The sequence below is a fragment of the Somniosus microcephalus genome, chromosome 25, assembly GCF_052327205.1.
Source record: "Somniosus microcephalus isolate GS21.2 chromosome 25, FLI_Smic_1.0, whole genome shotgun sequence".
In the NCBI taxonomy this organism is placed as follows: Eukaryota; Metazoa; Chordata; class Chondrichthyes; order Squaliformes; family Somniosidae; genus Somniosus; species Somniosus microcephalus.
Window position 1 is genome coordinate 33,914,627 of NC_141011.1, and position 18,864 is coordinate 33,933,490.

An 18,864-nucleotide genomic window follows, 5' to 3' on the forward strand; every position below is an offset into this window, starting at 1 on the left:
GAACCTACTGCTTTATCTGCAAAGGGTCACAAGAATTTTGTCCCCTTTTAGGAACGTAGGAACTGGAGTAGGTCATTCCGCCATTTAATTAGATCATGGGTGATCTGTACCTCAACTCCATTTACCCGCCTTTGATCCATATCCCTTGATACCCTTATCTAATAAAAAATCAGTCGATCTCAGTCCTGAAAATTTCAGTTGACCCAGCGTCCACCCTACAACCCTCCGAGATCTCTGCACTCATCCAATTCTGGCCTCTTGCGCATCCCTGATTTTCTTTGCTCTACCATTGGCGGCTGTGCCTTCAGCTGCCTTGGCCCTAAGCTCTGGAATTCCCTCTCTACCTCTCTCCTCCTTTAAGATGGTCCTTAAAACCTACCTCTTTAACCAAGCTTTTGGTCACCTGTCCTAATGTCTCCTTATGTGGTTCGGTATCAAATTTTGTTTGATAATCGCTCCCGTGAAGTGCCTTGGGACATTTTACTACATTAAAGGCAGTATATAAATGCAAGTTGTTGTTGTAGTTGTTGAGAGAGTACCAGATTTCTACTGCCCTTTGTGTGAAAAAGTGCTTCCTGATTGCGCTCCTGAATAGCCTCGCTCTAATTTTAAGATTGTGCCCCCCTTGTTCTGGATTCCCCCACCAGAGGAAATAGTTACTCTGTATCTACCCTATCGAATCCTTTATCATTTAAACACCTCAGTTAGACCACTCCACAGCCATTTAAACTCAAGAGATGACAAGCCAAGTTTATGCAACCTGTCCTCATAATGTAACCCTTTCAAACCTAGAATAATTGTGTTGAGTCTGCACTGCACCCCCTCCAAGGCCAATATAACTTTCCTAAGATGTGGTCCCCAAAACTGAACGCAGTATTCCAGATGGGGTGTGACCAAGGCTCTATACAACTGGAGCATAACTTCCTCCCCTTTGTATTCCAGCCCCCCTTGAGATAAAAGTCACCATTCCATTCGTACTTTTTGTACCTGTGCACTAGATTTCGCTTTTCCTCTCCTGCAGGTGTTGGTGCATGGGTTATACAGCAACCAGGCTCCCTCCAATACCTTGGCCAAGTGACCATGTATGAGCCCAGACACCGAGGGGGCGATTTTCTCAGCCCCGAGGAGGCGGGTATGGAGGTGGGACTGCCGGGTAAATGGCAGAATTTGGGGCGGGTGGCAAACCCGCCCCCAACCCACCTCCATGCCAACTTCCCAGGAGGCGGGTTGCCGTCCTGCGCCGGGTCCCGTCTCCTTGGAGGCGGGAAGGGATTAAAGCCTATTAACTGCCTGTTAACAGGTAGTTAACGGGCAGAAAATAGGATTATCCCGTTTTTGCCCTCACAAATGCGGGCTTCCCGAAGGCTCCAAAACCTGCCATGATCACCGAGGCGAGTAATGGATCTGCAGGGGTCGGGGTGGGGCTGCAAAAATGTGTTGTGAAGGAAAGTGATGGGTGCAAGAGTGTAGAGGTGAGTATCTGAGGTAAGTCCTAAGGCCTAGAAATTGGGTTGGGGCGCAAAAGTTGGCGGAGCGCAGGATTTAGCGCAGCGATCGGAGTGATACCGATCGCCAGATATTCAGTTTCATTGCCCCTCGAGGGACACGGGGCGAGGCTCGAGGCGCTCCGCGTCTCTCTTAGGGCGCTGAAACTGAATATCGCAGCGCAACGTGGCGCTGCGGCACGGCACGCTGCGGTACTGCAGGCCATCCTCCCACTGTTAAGGGGGAGGTGCCTGCAACAGCGCGAGCCCCGATCGCGAGTGCCGGCAAATGAGCCCGGCACCAAGGAGAAGTGCCGGGCTCTCGGGAAACAGCCGGCAATGCCGCGGGGGGGTGGTTAGGAGGCCGGGGACGGAGGTGCTGGCAGGCGGCCGCCGGAAAAGCAGCCGCACCGCACCTCCACCTTAACTTGCGCTGCTGCCGGCACAGTAAGGCCCCATGAAACGGGCGCGGGTAGCGAGCGGTGCAACTGCAGCGTTCGCTACCAAATATCGCGCGAACGGCGCACGAATGGGGCGCTGCGCACACCGATGACGTCATCGGTGGCGGCGCAGCGCAAATGCCTAATGCCACCATTAGCGCCCCTACTGAATATCGCCGGAGACACAGCCAGTGGCGCTACAGCCACTGACTGCCTCTTTAGGCACTAACAGGTGGCGCTACTCACCCAATTTCTCCCCCTAAGTGTTTTTAAAAGTGTACTTACCTTTGTTTCTTCCTGCAGGCTTCAGTCAGTTTCTATATGGAGAGTCTTGCACCTCCATGTTGCAGATGGAAGATGTCCGTTGCATTCTCATATGCATTGTATACAAGACCTCATCAAACTACACAGAATGTCAGTGTTTGACAGCTTCACAGAGCTGTCAAACGATGACATTTCTTTCAAAAATTCTTGACAGATGACACGTCATATGTTGACGTGCTCTACAACCGGCTTCCCCCTAATTGGCCTGCTAAGCCCGCCGGGCGGGCTTAACCAGGTCAATCGGGAAAATCCCGCTGGTTGGCCAGAAGCTGATGGAGGCAGAACTGAAACCCGACAAGTGGGAGTCCCGCCTCCAAAAGCTTCCCATTGAGAAAATCACCCCCCGAGTGTCATGGAGAGCATCATGGCCAATCTTGACCCTGTCCTCACGCGACATCCAAATACATACAGTGTCCAGCAAGTGTCGCTGGATAGTACAAAAACAAAATACTGTTGGAAATCTGAACTAAAAATAGAAAATGCTGGAAATACTCAGCAGGTCAGGCAGCATCTGTGGAGAGAGAAACAGAGTTAATGTTCCAGGTTGATCTGTCACTGGATAGTAATTCAGGAGCAGGAACCTCAGCTGACTTTCCCTTCCCTAGTTCAAGGGCACTGAGGTCAACTGTAGCACTCCAGTTGCTTCCTTAGTGGAGCTCAGCTAACTCAGTACAGACCTGGGAGCAAACTTGGGGCCTCTAGTCCATATAGTTCAGTGCTACAGTGCTTCCTTAGGCATTGATCTGTCAGGAGAGTCTTTGGGTCACAGTTTCATTGCATTTCATGAAGACTTATCTACAAGTTCCAGGAGCAATCTGCTGACCCTGGAGAAGGTCAGGCCCCCCAGAATAGATAGCACCAAGGATGAAAAGATCAGATCAACTAGGAAGTGATGATTAAGGGATACCAAACTTGGATTTTAAAAGCATATAGGAGGAGGGAGAGCTGAAGGAGGCCTGGAAAAGAATGTGTTGGAGTACGGGACAGTGTGATAGATCTCAATTTCAACACAGTGAGGATATAGGGAGAAGGAAGAGTGAATAGACTTGGATATTTTCAATTAACAGGACTAAGAGAGGACAATACAGAGAAGGCCGAGTGCCAGGCAGGAAGGAGATTCCAATCAGCTGAACAGCCTTTGAATATAGACTTATATTGCAAGACATCTCGGGTGGGCTGAGAAACCTTCTCCCATTCCTATCTTATGCTTGCAGGAATCTCGAAGATTGAAATGATGTTTTGACTTAAAATATTAATGCCCACAACTGTTTCATTTATTTAAATAGTGGAGGCTGATGGGGAAATATTTAACCACCTTGGGTGCAGGAACGGGAGGGCAAATTATTATTTAAATGGCAATAGATTGGGAGAGGGGGAAGTACAGAGAGACCTGGGTGTTCTTGTACACCAGTCACTGAAGGCGAGCATGCAGGTGCAACAGGCGGTCAAGAAGGCAAACGGTATGCTGGCCTTCATAGCAAAAGGGTTAGAATACAGGAACAGGGATACCTTGCTGCAGCTGTACAGGGCACTGGTGAGACCACACCTCGAGTACTGTGTACAGTTTTGGTCGCCTCATCTGAGGAAGGATGTTCTTGCCATGGAGGGGGTGCAGCGGCGATTCACCAGGCTGATACCAGGAATGGCGGGAATGACCTATGAGGAGAGACTATGTAGTTTAGGGATGTACACACTGGAGTTTAGAAGATTGAGAGGGGACCTCATAGAAGTGTATAAAATTCTGACAGGTCTAGACAGACTGGATGCAGAAGGAATGTTTCCCTTGGCGGGTGAGAACAGAACTAGAGGACATAATTTAAGGATAAGGGCTAAACCATTTAGGACAGAGATGAGGGGGAATTTCTTCACTCAGAGAGTGGTGAACCTGTGGAACTCATTGCCACAGAGGGCAGTGTACGCCAGCTCATTAAATATATTTAAGAGGGAATTAGATATATTTCTACGGGCAAAAGGGGTTAAGGGTTACGGAGAGAAGGCGGGGACGGGATACTGAATTAAAGGATCAGCCATGATCTCATTAAATGGCGGAGCAGGCACGAAGGGCCGAATGGCCTACTCCTGCTCCTATCTTCTATGTATCTATGTATCTATGTAACCAGTTTCTCCGATCCCACTTCAGAATATCCAACAAAACATGCTAATATTTCCCAAACCAGTCGGGCGGAAGCAGAAAAAAGAAAGACTTGCATTTATATCGCACCTTTCATGACCTCAGGACGTACCAAAGTGCTTTACAGCCAATGAAGTACTTTTGAAGTGTTGTCACCGTTGTAATGTAGAAAATGCGGCAGCCAATTTGCGCACAGTAAGGTCCCACAAACAGCAGTGTGATAAATGACCAGATCATCTGTTTTTAGTGATGTTGATTGAGGGATAAATATTGGCCAGGACATCGGGGAGAACTCCCCTGCTCTTCTAATAATGCCATGGTATCTTTTGCATTTACTTGAAAAGGCAGGAGTGGGCCTTTGGCGTAGCAGTAGCATCCCCGCCGCTGGGCCAGAAGGCGTAGGGTTTCGAACCCCGCTCCAGACAGTCCCGGCAAGTGGAGTCGGAGCTCCGGGTCTAAATTCTGGGTTGACATCCAGCGGGATACTTGCGTCCGTGGGTGTGGGTGGCCCCCCCGCCCCCCGCCTCGTATGGGTTGTGGGAGCCCGTAAAACCCTCCTGCCATAGGACTAACCACCCTAATGGCTGGTACGAAGATGGTTACGGTCACGGAAGGAGCGTTAATCGCGGCCAGAAATCCTTCCACCACTTCATACAGTTCCCCAAAGGGAACAGTATGAAGACACGTACGACGACGACTTGAAAAGGCAGATAGGAACTCGGTGTAGCGTCTCATCCAAAAGACGGCACATCCCAACAGTGCAGCCCTCCCTCAATCTTCTCCTCTTCTTAGGCAGTCCCTCGGAACCGAAGATGACTTGCTTCCACATTAAAAATTAGTTTGCAGGTGACTGATTAGTCCAATGCGGGACCTACAGTCTCTGTCACAGGTGGGGCAGATGGTGGTTGAAGAGACGGGTGGGGTGATTGGGTTGACATGCGCTCCTTGCGCTGCCTTCGCTTCCGCTTGCTCCCAGCAAAGAGTCTCGAGGTGTTCGCCGCCTTCCTGGATGCTTCTCCTCCACTTTGTGCGGTCTTGGGCCAGGGATTCCCAGGTGTCGGTGAGGATGTTACACTTTTTCAAGGAGGCTTTGAGGGTGTCCTTGAAGCGTTTCCTCTGCAAACCTGGGGCTCTCTTGCCGTGCTGGAGCTCCGAGTAGAGTGCTTGTTTTGGGAGCACTGGGAATACTGCACTGGGAATGTCAGCCTGGGTTATATACTCAAATCTCTGGAATGGAACTTAAAACCACAACCATCTGACTCAGAGGCAAGAATGCTACCAACTGAGCCACGGCTGATACCTGTGATTGTTGAACAAAAGGCAGAGAAAAGATAAGCCGAGGCCACCATTCCTGATCACTATTCAGTGCATCTAGAAAGTGAATGTGGATGTATGTCATCTGATGACTGGCTCGCTGTGATGCTCACCAAAGTCCAATATCCTCATGATACTACCTGTTTGGGCTCATGCATGAAGAATGGCCACTTGATTAGGTACTAAAGGATCATGAGCCCCTGTAAATCTGAACCCCAGTGAGAATCAGCACCTTCAGGAGAGGAGGGGACCTGAACCCCAGTGGGATTCAGCGCCTTCAGGAGAGGAGGGGAGCTGAACCCCAGTGAGAGTCAGCGCCTTCAGGAGAGGAGGGAACCTGAACCCCAGTGAGCTGCACCTTTAGGAGAAATGGGAACCTGCCTTGAGACACGCAACTTGAGTTCTGAAACTTAAGAGAACTTTAAAAAAACATGATTGCTTTACACTCAACACTGCAACTTAGCAAAATTTTTGATCAGTAAATATTCAAGCGGAGCTGAAGATCTGATCTTAAATTCTTATTGACTTGGGAGATAGAAGTAAAGGGTTAACTGTTTTGGCTGATCGAACCCATCGGAATTGAGATCAACATGGCTGTCTTCCCGCTTCGCCGTCGATTTAATTTTAAGATGGGAGATTGGGAAGATTTCTTATCAGAGCTGAATGTGGCCATTAAAGATGTGACACCTGAGAACTGTGATCCCTTTGTGGAATGGATACAGAAGGCAGCTCGAAGGAATATGTTGTACTAGCGATATCTGGGATCATCTGATGGATCTAAAGAGCTGTACAAGCATTGCATAGAACACTCCGTTTCCCAGTCGGAGAGAGCTAGTTTGAGAGGCTGGCTGGCTGTCGGGCAAGTAGGCCTTCAGCACCATGCCGCAGCTCGGAGAGGAGGAAGGGAGGGATCGGAAAGGCCTGGGGTGGGGTGGGGTGGAGATCGTAGGTCGGGGCGAGGACGAGTTCAGAGGCCGGTGTCGGGGGAGATCGGTCGGGGGGGGAGAGGCAGTGTCGGGGGAAATCGTAGGTGGGGGAATCGGAAGGGTCGGGGGGTGAGATCAGAAGGGTCGGGGCGGGGAAATCTGAAGGGTCGGGGGGTGAGATCGGAAGGGTCGGGGCGGGGAAATCGGAAGGGTCGGGGGGTGAGATCGGAAGGGTCGGGGCGGGGAAATCGGAAGGGTCGGGGGGGATCGGAAGGGTGGAGGGGAGATTGGAGGCCAGAGCTGGGGAGCGCAGAGGAGGGAGCGATGGATCAGAAAGACCGGGAGAGGGTTGGGAAGAGATCAGAAAGTCTGCGTTGGTGAGAGATCGTGGCTCAGCGGGGGGCGGAGATCAGATCACGGGGGAGGGGGGAGCACTCCTGCTCCTCCTGGCCCACAAACAGTTCTGGAAAGGCAATTACCTGCTGAATCCAGCAGCCTGTGTTTGCAGGTTCAGGTGGATGTTAATGATCCTGTGGGAATATTTGAAGAGGAGCCAAGTTCTCATGGAGTCCTGACCAACATTTATCTCTCTTCCAACTGTTGGATTAACTTGTCTTTCTAACCACAACAGTATGCATTTATATAGCACCTTTAATGGAGTAAAACGTCCATAGGTGCTTCACAGGAGCGATTATCCAACAAAATTTGACACCGAGCCACATAAGAGATATTAGGACACGTGACCAAAAGCTTGGTCAAAGAGGTTGGTTTTAAGGAGCGTCCTGAAGGAGGAAAAAGAGGTGGAGAAGTTTAGGGAGGGAATTCCAGAGCTTAGAGCCTGGACAGCTGAAGGCACAGCCGCCAGTGGAAATCGGGGTGCACAAGAGGCCAGAATAGGAGGAGCGCAGGGATCTCGGAGGGTTGTAGGGCTGGAGGTGGTTATAGAGAAAGAGAGGGGCGGGCCATGTAGGGATTTGAAAACATAACATAATGAAAGTTATCGCACTAACTAATTTATTGTATGTGAAGGACTGAGAGACCTGATAATGCAGGTCTTTCTTTAATTGTACTTTGCAAACATTCTAAAAAAGCATTGACTTATTTCTACCCTATGACCGATATTGATAATCTACAGTAAGGTGGGATCCTGGACATCATTTACAGGAACCTTCAGACACCTACCAATCCAGCCAGGACCGCTTCATCGTGAAACAACCCCTTAAATTCGCACCATGTACGGATACCCCATCATTATTTTATCCAATTGCACTCTTTACTACAACTGGCTCAACTCCAAAACCATCCCTTTAAATTCCAAATGACCCAACTTTGTAAACCAAAAGCAGACTGCCTGTCTGGCACAATCATTTAATACAACATGTGTTACAGATTACAGAGATGGTATTCTGGGGCTGAGATATGTTTTGGACTGTCTACTTAATCTTTGAACAACACAAAACTGTATTTAGTTTTGCATAGAATCTTCCAGAAAACTGGATGGTGCAATGTATTACTGTCTGTCCTCTGGAACATGTGTTCAAGTCCGGCACAGACAGAATGCAGTGAAGACTGTTACAGAAATTACAGCTCAGCCCATCGGCCCTGTGTTGGTGCCCACTTTTCAACTGGAGTTGCCTCCTCTAATCCCAGTTCCCTGCCCTTTCCGCTTTTATATTCTTCCTTTTCAAATACTTATCCAGTTCCTTTTTAAGTGATGATTTTGTCTCTGCCTCTATAGCCACTTGTGATAAAGCATCCCATGTTCTAATTCACTTTCTGGGGATTAGTCATTAACACTAGTGAGCAGATTTTGGACACTCTCAAACCAACTGCCAGAGTGCAATATGGTCACAAAACTGTCAATCATTGAGCAGCCTTACTCTAGCTTTAAAGATCGATAGAGTAGAATGCACAATGGAAATATCATCAGTGTCATAGACGGGATTATTCTGAAATCACATCCTCCCATTTCCCTGGATATTGTCGAAGGGCTTATCCATAAGCGGACGTTGTTGCTACTAGTTTCTTCCAACCATTATAGTTAAGGGCTGTCACTTGTACCTTATTGGCAGTAAGACTCATGGGGGGTGAAATTCCCCATGAGGGCCGTTTGGGGCGCTAGGTAAAAAACGTTTGGAAAGTTAGCGCATGCTAACTTTTTCAAACATTAGTTAAATTCCCATTTTTTCTTCCAAGAGGGAAGTGGAGTGTAAATCAAGTGCTTCACTTGCCACTTGGAGCGCAAGAGGTGGGGAATGTTCAGATCCGGGGTGAGGTGCTCAGCAGCGCCACAAGTGGCCAAGCATGGCGCTGCCGTGTTGCAGGGTCGCTTCCCTGCATTAAAGGGAAGGGCCCCACGCTGCAAGCTCTATAGGTTTATTTTTAGATATGTGGGCCACCGGAGACGAGAGTGCTGCGCGATCAGCCTGGCACTCATGCAGAGTGCCGGCTGACCGATCACGGCACAGGTGCCATGACTGGTGGCCGAAAATAAATATTTTTTTAAATTGGCAGATTGTTTTTGGCCGGCCGCCCTCCGCTACCTGGTAGCACCGCCGCTAACCTCCCACGGAATTTCGCGGGTGGTGCAGTTATCGCCTGGGGGGGGGGGGGGGTGCAAAGCCATTCGCACCCTGTTAATGCCTCCCACCGGAGGCGCAAACGAAGGGAATTTCGCCCCCATGATGTTTAGGAGCACTGTTATGTTGTCATTCCATCTTGGATATTGACTGTTCTAATATGGATGCTTTGGTTGTTCTCTGCAGTTATTGCATGATAACAAAAGGGATTCTGCCAGAAGTGTGTAACAAACAGCTTTCAAAATTACACAACATAACCTGACGTTATCACTCACCCTGAAAACAGGCCATTGGCCCACATCATTCATTTTACACTGCAGCAAATCCCAAACATAGGATTCTATTTAGTGTCATTTTTTAAATTAAGTAAAACTCATCACCGCTCCCACCCCAACCCCTAGTTTATTTCCCAACTGTAACAATTCCACAAGTTTTTTTTGTTATTCGTTCGTGGGATGTGGGCGTCGCTGGCAAGGCCAGCATTTATTGCCATTCTTAATTGCCCTTGAGAGGGTGGTGGTCAGCTGCCTTGTTGAACCGCTGCAGTCCGTGTAGTGAAGGTGCTCCCACAGTGCTGTTAGGGAGGGAGTCCCAGGATTTTGACTCAGCGACAATGAAGGAACGGCGATATAAATCCAAGTCAGGATGGTGTGTGACTTGGAGGGGAGCTTGGAGATGGTGGTGTTCCCATGCACATGCTGCCCTTGTCCTTCTAGGTGGAAGAGGTCGCGGGTTTGGGAGGTGCTGCCAAAGAAGCCTTGGCGAGTCGCTGCAGTGCATCTTGTAGATGGTACACACTGCAGCCACGGTGCGTCGGAGGTGGAGGGAGTGAATGTTTAAGGTGGTGGATGGGGTGCCAATCATGCGGGCTGCTTTGTCCTGGATGGTGTCGAGCTTCTTGAGTGTTGTTGGAGCTGCACTCATCCAGGCAAGTGGAGAGTATTCCATCACACTCCTGACTTGTGCCTTGTAGATGGTGGAAAGGCTTTGGGGTGTCAGGAGGTGAAACACTCGCCGCAGAATACCTAGCCTCTGACCTGCTCTTGTTGCCACAGTATTTATGTGGCTGGTCCAGTTAAGTTTCTGGTCAATGGTGACCCCCAGGATGTTGATGGTAGGGGATTCAGCGATGGTAATGCCGTTGAATGTCAATGGGCGGTGGTTAGACTCTCGCTTGTTAGAGATAGTCATTGCCTGGCACTTGTGTGGCGTGAATGTTACCTGCCACTTATCAGTCCAAGCCTGAACGTCGTCCAGGTCTTGTTGCATGCGGGCATGGACTGCTTCATTATCTGAGGAGTTGTGAATGGTGCTGAACACTGTGCAGTCATCAGTGAACATCCCCATTTCTGACCTTATGTTGGAGGGAAGGTCATTGATGAAGTAGTTGAAGATCATTGGGCCTAGGACACTGCCCTGAGGAACTCTTGCAGCGACGTCCTGGGGCTGTGATGTTTGACCTCCAACCACCACAACCCTCTTCCTTTGTGCTAGGTATGACTCCAGCCAGTGGCGAGTTTGCCCCCCTGATTCCCATTGACTTCAGTTTTACTAGTGCTCCTTGATGCCACACTCGGTCAAATGCTGCCTTGATGTCAAAGGCAGTCACTCTCAGCTCACCTCTGGAATTCAGGAGGAACAGGAATGTACATCAAAGTCAGTTAATATATTTACCTCACAACTTCTCATGAACTCAAAAAAAACACGGCTTTTACATAAGTCAACAGCTGAGCATTCTCTAGAACATTCCTTTGATTGCATTTCAGCAGTTTATTTTTTATATAACACATTTGTGACTCTCAAACAGTCAACTCATCTTAAAACATTTCTGCTTCAAGCTCATGTACAACCAACAGTGGGAGAAAGTAGTGTCTGATTGACTTGTTTTGACAGACTCTTGTCCCACCTTACAAACGATACTGGTTTATACTGACTACCAGTTAAAAAACTGATCTTTCTTATGCAACTCTAACAAGCTAATACACCAGCTATCAGTTTAAAACTCTGCTGGTTAGCATACGTGGTGAAGATATTAAACTAAATGACAGAACTGCCATGTCAGTCTAACAGTGGGGCGAGATTAAGGCAAGTTAGAAAGAAAGAAAGACTTGCATTTATATAGCGCCTTTCACAACCACCGGACATCTCAAAGCGCTTTACAGCCAATGAAGTACTTTTGAAGTGGAGTCACTGTTGTAATGTGGGAAACACAGGAGGATCTAAGCTGTACCTTAGCACTTTCATAAAAATGAGCCCTGAGCTCCACGGCAGTGTTCAGAAAGATTAAAAACTTAGGGGGCAAAATTGGGTCGCGCCCCCTTTAGCGCTCCAAAAAAGTTAGTGCCCACGCGCCCGAAATTCACTAGTAGCACCCCAAGTGGGAGGTGGGGCGCTACTGGAAGCGGCCCACCTCCCTCTTGGGGCGCAGCGAGTGAATATCACAGCATGTCGCGCCATGGTACTGCAGGCCTTCCTCCCCTTATTAAAGAGGAGGGGCCTAACGCAGCGCAACCTGGGGCCCAGCTGAGCCACCAGGCATCAAGAGGAGTGCCGCGCTCACAGAGCGCAGCCGGCCCCCCACAGAGAGGCTTCACAGGAGGCCGGGGACAGCAACGGGGGCAGGTGCTGGCAGGCGGCCAGCAACAAAAATGGCTGCCCGGCACCTCCCCTTTAATTTGCACCACCCTGGCCACACGTAGGACACTCCTGACCCTGTCGGACATAGCGTATGGCAATAAGTCAGGGGGCACTACCGAAGATCGTGGCCGGGGCGCTGCGCATGGTGATGACACCATCGCCGGAGGCACAGCGCCGCGGGATGCTATTGGTTAACGATGCCGCTAACCGCCTGCTGAATTTTGCGGATGGCGTTAGCTGTGCCGCGCCCAGGCGCTAGTTGCTTTGTGCCCCCTTAGCGCCCTCTTAAGGCGCTAACGGAAGGCGCAAATCAACCGAATTTTTCCCCCTTATAATCTTTCTCATTCCTCTCTTTACAGTGAAATTTGCCCTCGCCTACACTAATGGTAAGTGATTTCTTCTTACTGTATTTATTTATTTGAATGCAAGTATATAAGGAGTAAATAATTGTATCTTTTTGTTGTGTGGAGATGTGCTGAGGTTTCTGTAATTCGTTGCTGGACGCTACCAAAGCAATCGCTTCAGGAAATAGTTTTTACTCACAGAAAGTGCTAGAAATACCGCCTATTGTGTTTATGATTTCACTATAGATAGCACCCAGGAGAAATCTTCCCCCACTGAGGTGACTATAGTCACTTCCTAGTTAATGCTACGGTGAGGAAATGTAGGAGTAAATATTAGGCTGAATGTAGCAGTGAATATTAGGCTGGGCTCACTTTGCACGGTCCAGGTGAGGTTCCAATACCATTTAAAATGACAACATTTGAACCTTGCTGCACTAGAAAGTTATAATTCTGACAAAGTTTTCAACTGGCCATTGAAAAGGCAATAATTTTAGTGGTTTAGAGTCTAGCAGGTTTATGTCACTGCAGTTTAAACTAATAATCCAAGATAAAATAGTCTGATTCACCCTGAACCAAATACCCTTGTATCCTCAGTCACCTTCACCTGGCAACATGTATATGTATATATATGTGATTTATCTTCCCAATTAAATTGTCAGAGAATAAAACATCCACATTATAAGTTAAATAGTTTCAATCTAAAAGGCATTTCTGCATTGCCAGGATAAAGATGTTAGAAGGCAGTTAGATAACTTCAGCAAATACTGCCAGCCTCAGATCACAATACGTCCATGACGGTTCTCAGCTGAGGCAGCAGTTTGGGTGCTATATCGCCTCACTGCCCCTGGAGTGGGGAAGGAAAAATCAGGTCCAGGTCACTATCCAGTGATGCCAGCTGGATAGAATGTGTCTGTGTGTATCTTTGAACGTTAGAGGGGGATAGGATCAAGCTTGCCTTTGATGCATTCTGTGATGAAATTCCCTGCTACCACTCACTGGAGGATGGTGAGTGTCTCTGGAACCCACAACCCAGTAAGCCAGCACCTTTAAGACAGGAAAGAAGGAAGCGACAAGTGGAAGAACATTACTTCCATGGAGTGGAGAAAATGGAGTTCATACCAGGTGAGAAATCAAATTAATGATATTACTTCTCTTTCTAGTTCCTGCGAATGCAATGAACCCGGATAGTGTTGTGGTGGCATACCAAAACCTGTCTGCTCCCGCTGGGTCGGAGGTGATACTGCAGTGCTACAGTCAACGAATAGTCTGGACCCAGGACCGTTTGAATGACCGTCAACGGGTGGCCCATTGGGACTGGTTCTCAATGAACGGTGACTACAAGGTCAATCGTGTGCTCGATATGTTCTCAGCAGGGGATCAGCGGGTCTATAACAGCTACAACGAGGGACGGGTAATGATGTCGACCTCTGCATTCTCCAATGGAAACTTCTCTTTAGTGATAAAAGGTAAAAGCAAACGACTTTCCTGTTTTTTATTTCAGGCATTTTTTACTGAGTGCGATGAAGCAGCAAACCTATAGAATAATGTAAGATATAATGAAACAGCCTATAGAATAAGGTGGGTTTTAGCACAGCCTATAGAATAAGGTGAATTAAAGTGGCACTGTCTACAATAAGGTGGGGTGTAGTGACACCGCCCATAGAATACAACTGGGTACAATGACACTGCCTATAGAATATGGTGGTGTACAGTGGCACAGCCTATAGGATAAGATGGAGTACAGTGACACACCTATAGAATATGGTGGAGTACAGTGACACAGCCTATAGAAACATAGAATTAGGAGCAGGAGTAGGCCATACGGCCCTTCGAGCCTGCTCCGCCATTCAATAAGATCATGGCTGATCTTCGACCACAACTCCACTTTCCCGCCCGATCCCCATACCCCTTGATTCCCCTAGAGTCCAAAAATGTATCTCTTTTGGCCTTTAAAATACACAACTCAGCATCCACAGTCCTTTCGGGTAGAGAATTCCAAAGATTCACAACCCTCTGAGTGAAGAAATTCCTCCTCATCTCAGTTTTAAATGGCTGACCCCTTATCTTGATACTATGCCCCCTAGTTCTGAACTCTCCAGTCAGGGGAAACAGCCTATCAGCATCTACCCTGTCAATCCCCCTCAGAATCTTATATGTTTCAATGAGATCACCTCTCATTCTTCTAAACTCCAGAGAGTATCGGCCCAATCTACTCAATCTCCCCTCATAGTACAACCCTCTCACCCCAGGGATCAATCTAGTGAACCTTCGTTGCACTGCCTCTAAGACATGTATGTCCTTTTTCAGATAATGAGACCAAAACTCTGCACAGTACTCCAGGTGTGGTCTCACCAAAGCCCTGTACAATTGTAGTAAGACTTCCTTACTCTTGTACTCCAACCCCCTTGAAATAAAGGCCAACATGCCATTTGCCTTCCTTATTGCTTGCTGTACCTGCATGCTAACTTTCTGTGTTTCCTGTATGAGGACGCCTAAATCTCTCTGAAGACCAACATGTAATAGTTTCTCATCATTTAAAAAATATTTGTTTTTTCTATTCTTCCTACCAAAGTGAATAACCTCACATTTTCTCACATTGTACTCCACCTGCCACCTTATTGCCCACTCACTTAACCTATCTATATCCTTTTGTAGGCTCTTTGTGTCCTCCTCACAGCTTACTTTCCCACCTAGCTTTGTATCGTCAGCAAACTTGGATACATTGCACTCAGTCCCTTCATCTAAGTCATTAATATAGATTGTAAATAGCTGGGGCCCAAGCACTGACCCTCGTGGCACCCCACTACTTATATCCTGCCAACCTGAAAATGACCCATTTATCCCTACTCTCTGTTTTCTGTCCGTTAACCAATCCTCTATCCATGTTAATATATTACCCCCAATCCCATGAGCCCTTATCTTGTGTAGCAACCTTTTATGTGGCACCTTATCGAATGCCTTTTGGAAATCCAAATATACTCTGGCACAGTTCCCATGGATTGGAGGGTAGCTAATGTAACCCCACTATTTAAAAAAGGTGGTAGAGAGAAAATGGGGAATTACAGACCGGTAAGCCTGACATCGGTAGTGGGGAAAATGCTAGAGTCCATTATAAAAGATGTAATAGCAGAGCACTTGGAAAACAGTGACAGGATTGGACAAAGTCAACATGGATTTACAAAAGGTAAATCGTGCTTGACTAATCTACTAGAGTTTCTGAGGATGTAACTGGTGGAATAGATAAGGAAGAACCAGTGGATGTGGTGTATTTGGACTTTCAGAAGGCTTTCGATAAGGTCCCACATAAGAGATTAGCGTGCAAAGTTAAAGCGCATGGGATTGTGGGTAAGGTACTGACTTGGATAGAGAACTAGTTGGCAGACAGGAAGCAAAGAGTTGGAATAAACGGGTCTTTTTCCGAGTGGCAGGCAGTGACTAGTGGGGTACCGCAGGGATCGGTGCTAGGACCCCAGCTATTCACAATATATATATTAATGATCTAGACGAGGGAACTAGATGCAATATCGCCAAGTTTGCAGACGACACAAAGCTGGGTGGGCGTGTGTGCTGTGAGGAGGATGCTGAGAAGCTCTAGTATGATTTGGACAGGTTGGGTGATTGGGCAGATGCATGGCAGATGCGAGTTTATCCACTTTGGTGGCAAAAACAGGAAGGCAGATTATTATCTGAACGGCAATAGATTGGGAAAAGGGGAAGTGCAACGAGACCTGGGTGTCCTTGTGCACCAGTCGCTGAAGGTAAGCATGCAGGTGCAGCAGGCGGTTAAGAAGGCAAATGGTATGTTGGCCTTCATAGCGAGAGGATTCGAGTACAGGAGCAAGGATGTCTTGCTGCAGTTGTACAGGGCCTTGGTGAGACCACACCTTGAGTATTGTGTGCAGTTTTGGTCGCCTTATCTGAGGAAGGATGTTCTTGCCATGGAGGGAGTGCAGCGAAGATTCACCAGACTGATACCTGGGATGGCAGGAATGACGTATGAGGAGAGATTGGGTCGATTGGGCTTATATTCGCTGGAGTTTAGAAGAATGAGAGGGGACCTCATTGAAACTTATAAAATTATAACAGGACTAGACAGACTAGATGCAGCAAGGATGTTCCCAATGGCAGGGAAGTCCAGAACCAGGGGTCACAGACTAAAGATAAGGGGTAAGCCATTTAGGACGGAGATGAGGAGGAATTTCTTCACCCAGAGAGAGGTGAACCTGTGGAATTCTCTACCACAAAAGGCAGTTGAGGCCAATTCATGAAATATATTCAAGATATATTTCTTAAGGCTAAAGGGATCAAGGGGTATGGGGGGAAAGCAGGGACAGGGTACTGAATTTGGATGATCAGCCATGATCTCATTAAATGGCGGAGCAGGCTTGAGGGGCCGAATGGCCTACTCCTGCTCCTATCTTCTATGTTCTATGTTTCTATGTTACTACATCCACTGGTTCCCCTTTATCTACCCTGCTAGTTACATCCTCAAAAAACTCTAATAAATTTGTAAAACACGACTTCCCTTTCATAAAACTATGTTGACTCTGCCTAATCATATTATGATTTTCTAAGTGCCCTGTTACCACTTCCTTAATAATGGATTCCAGCATTTTCCCGACGACTGATGTCAGGCTAACTGGCCTGGAGTTCCCTGTTTTCTCTCTCCCTCCTTTCTTGAATAGCGGGCGACGTAATAAAACTCACTATGTACTTGGTTTGAGCATAAGGCAAGGCTTTAATCAACTTATTTCAGGACATGGAAGTCCAGTTGTATCCACTAGCTCCCTTGTCTTTACAAAATGTCCCTGGCAAGCTGGAGCCAACGCCCGAGTATTTATACTCCTTGGACGGCGCCACCAGCTGGCCGTCCAGTGTTATTTCATAGGTAGTTTCTCGATGAGATTTATGACAGCGGGGTTAAATTTGCTACCTTCCAATCCGCTGGGACCATTCTAGAATCTAGGGAATTTTGGAAGATCACAACTAATGTATCCACTATCTCTGCAGCCACCTCTTTTAGAACCCTAAGATGTAGGCCATCAGGTCCAGGGGATTTGTCGGCTTTTAGTCGCATTAATTTCTCAAGTACTTTTTCTCTACTGATATTAATTACTTTAAGTTCCTCAATCTTATTAGCCCCTTGGTTTCCCGTTATTTTTGGTATGCTTTTTGTGTCTTCGACTGTGAAGGCAGATACAAAATATTTGTTTAAAGTCTCTGCCATTTCCTTATTCCCCATTATAATTTCACCTGTCTCAGCCTCTAAGGGACAACACTTGCTTTTGCTACTCTCTTCCTTTTTACATACTTGCAGAAGTTCTTACAATCTGTTTTTATATTTCTTGCTAGTTTACTCTCATATTCTATTTTCTCCTTTTTTTATCAATTTTTTGGTCGTCCTTTGCTGGTTTCAAAAGCTCTCCCAATCCTCAAACTTACTATTATTCTTCGCAACATTATAAGCCTCTTCTTTTAATCTAATACTAACCTTAACTTCTTTAGTTAGCCACAGATGGATCACTTTCCCCGTGGAGTTTTTATTTTTCAATGGAATGTAAATTTGTTGAGAATTTTGCCATATTTCTTTAAATGTTTGCCATTGTTTATCGACCATCATACCTTTTAATCTAATTTCCCCAATCTACTTTAGCCAACTCGCCCCTTATGCCTATGTAATTGGCTTTATTTAAGTTTAAGACTCTCGTTTCCGCCTGAAGGCCTAGAAATTCAGTTGTTAGCGCCAGCCGCTAGCGCCTTAGGAGGAGGAGAAGTGGGGCACTAAGCGGCTAGCGCCCGGGCGCGATCTGCGCCTCTCGCGAACTTCACTCAAGATTTAGCGGCGGCGCAAAACCGCAGCACCCGCTCAGCTGCGCGCGCAGATCCTGACGTCATTTCATGGTGCAACGCCCTTGGTGCGCCCCGAACCGGAACTTCAGTGGCGCCGCCCTTCTGTGCGCCTGGCGACCCCAGCGACTGGTAGAGGGGAACGGTTACCAGTTGCTGCCGGGCGCGGGGGGCGCTAATTAAAGGGGACTCCTCCTGCATTATAAGTGGCAGCCATTTTGTTCCACTCCTTCTTTGTGAGAGACGGATATTTGGAGAGAGACAAAGGGAGAGAGCTTTCTGGCTCGCACAGGTACTTCTGGCTTCAGGCCAGAGCTTTGCACTTGGATTTAACTTTCAGTGCCATAGCCTTGAGTCGCCACATATAATTGGCTAGACAGAGAAGGGCCAACAGGCGTCGGCACAGGAGGCTTTACCCACCCAGGGTATATCGCCAGCAGTTCTCATATCTGAACATGTCTGAGGAGCAGTGTGTTTGGAGGCTGCGATTCAGAAGGGAGGTGGTCACTGAGATCTGCCACCTGCTTTGCAGAGATCTGCAGCCACAGCTGAGGAGCAGGACGTCTCTGTCGGTGGCAGTGAAGGTGACGGTGGCTCTCAACTTCTATGCCACTGGCTCCTTCCAATCCGCTACTGGGGACATTGCCAACATCTCCCAGTTCGCGGTACATTGCTGCACCCGCCAGGTGACCAATGCCCTTTTCAGAAGGAGACGTCAGTACATCTCCTTCCCCATGACCGTGGACAAGCAGCAAGAGCGTGCAATGGGATTTGGAGGAATAGCGGGCTTCCCCATGGTCCAGGGCGCCATTGACTGCACGCATGTGGCTTTGCGGGC

At 47.8% G+C, this 18,864-nt stretch overlaps 1 protein-coding gene across 6 annotated transcripts in view; it reads left to right on the forward strand.

Annotated features, from left to right (window-relative positions):
• Positions 1-18,864, forward strand: part of LOC147100671 (matrix remodeling-associated protein 8-like) — a 110,122-nt gene that overhangs the window by 50,026 nt on the left and 41,232 nt on the right. For all 6 annotated transcript variants that reach the window (XM_085967165.1, XM_085967166.1, XM_085967164.1 and 3 more), the window contains 2 exons: positions 12,195-12,221; positions 13,340-13,645. In XM_085967165.1, coding sequence (XP_085823291.1) covers positions 12,195-12,221; positions 13,340-13,645 — 333 coding nt within the window. The remainder of the gene's footprint in view (positions 1-12,194; positions 12,222-13,339; positions 13,646-18,864) is intronic.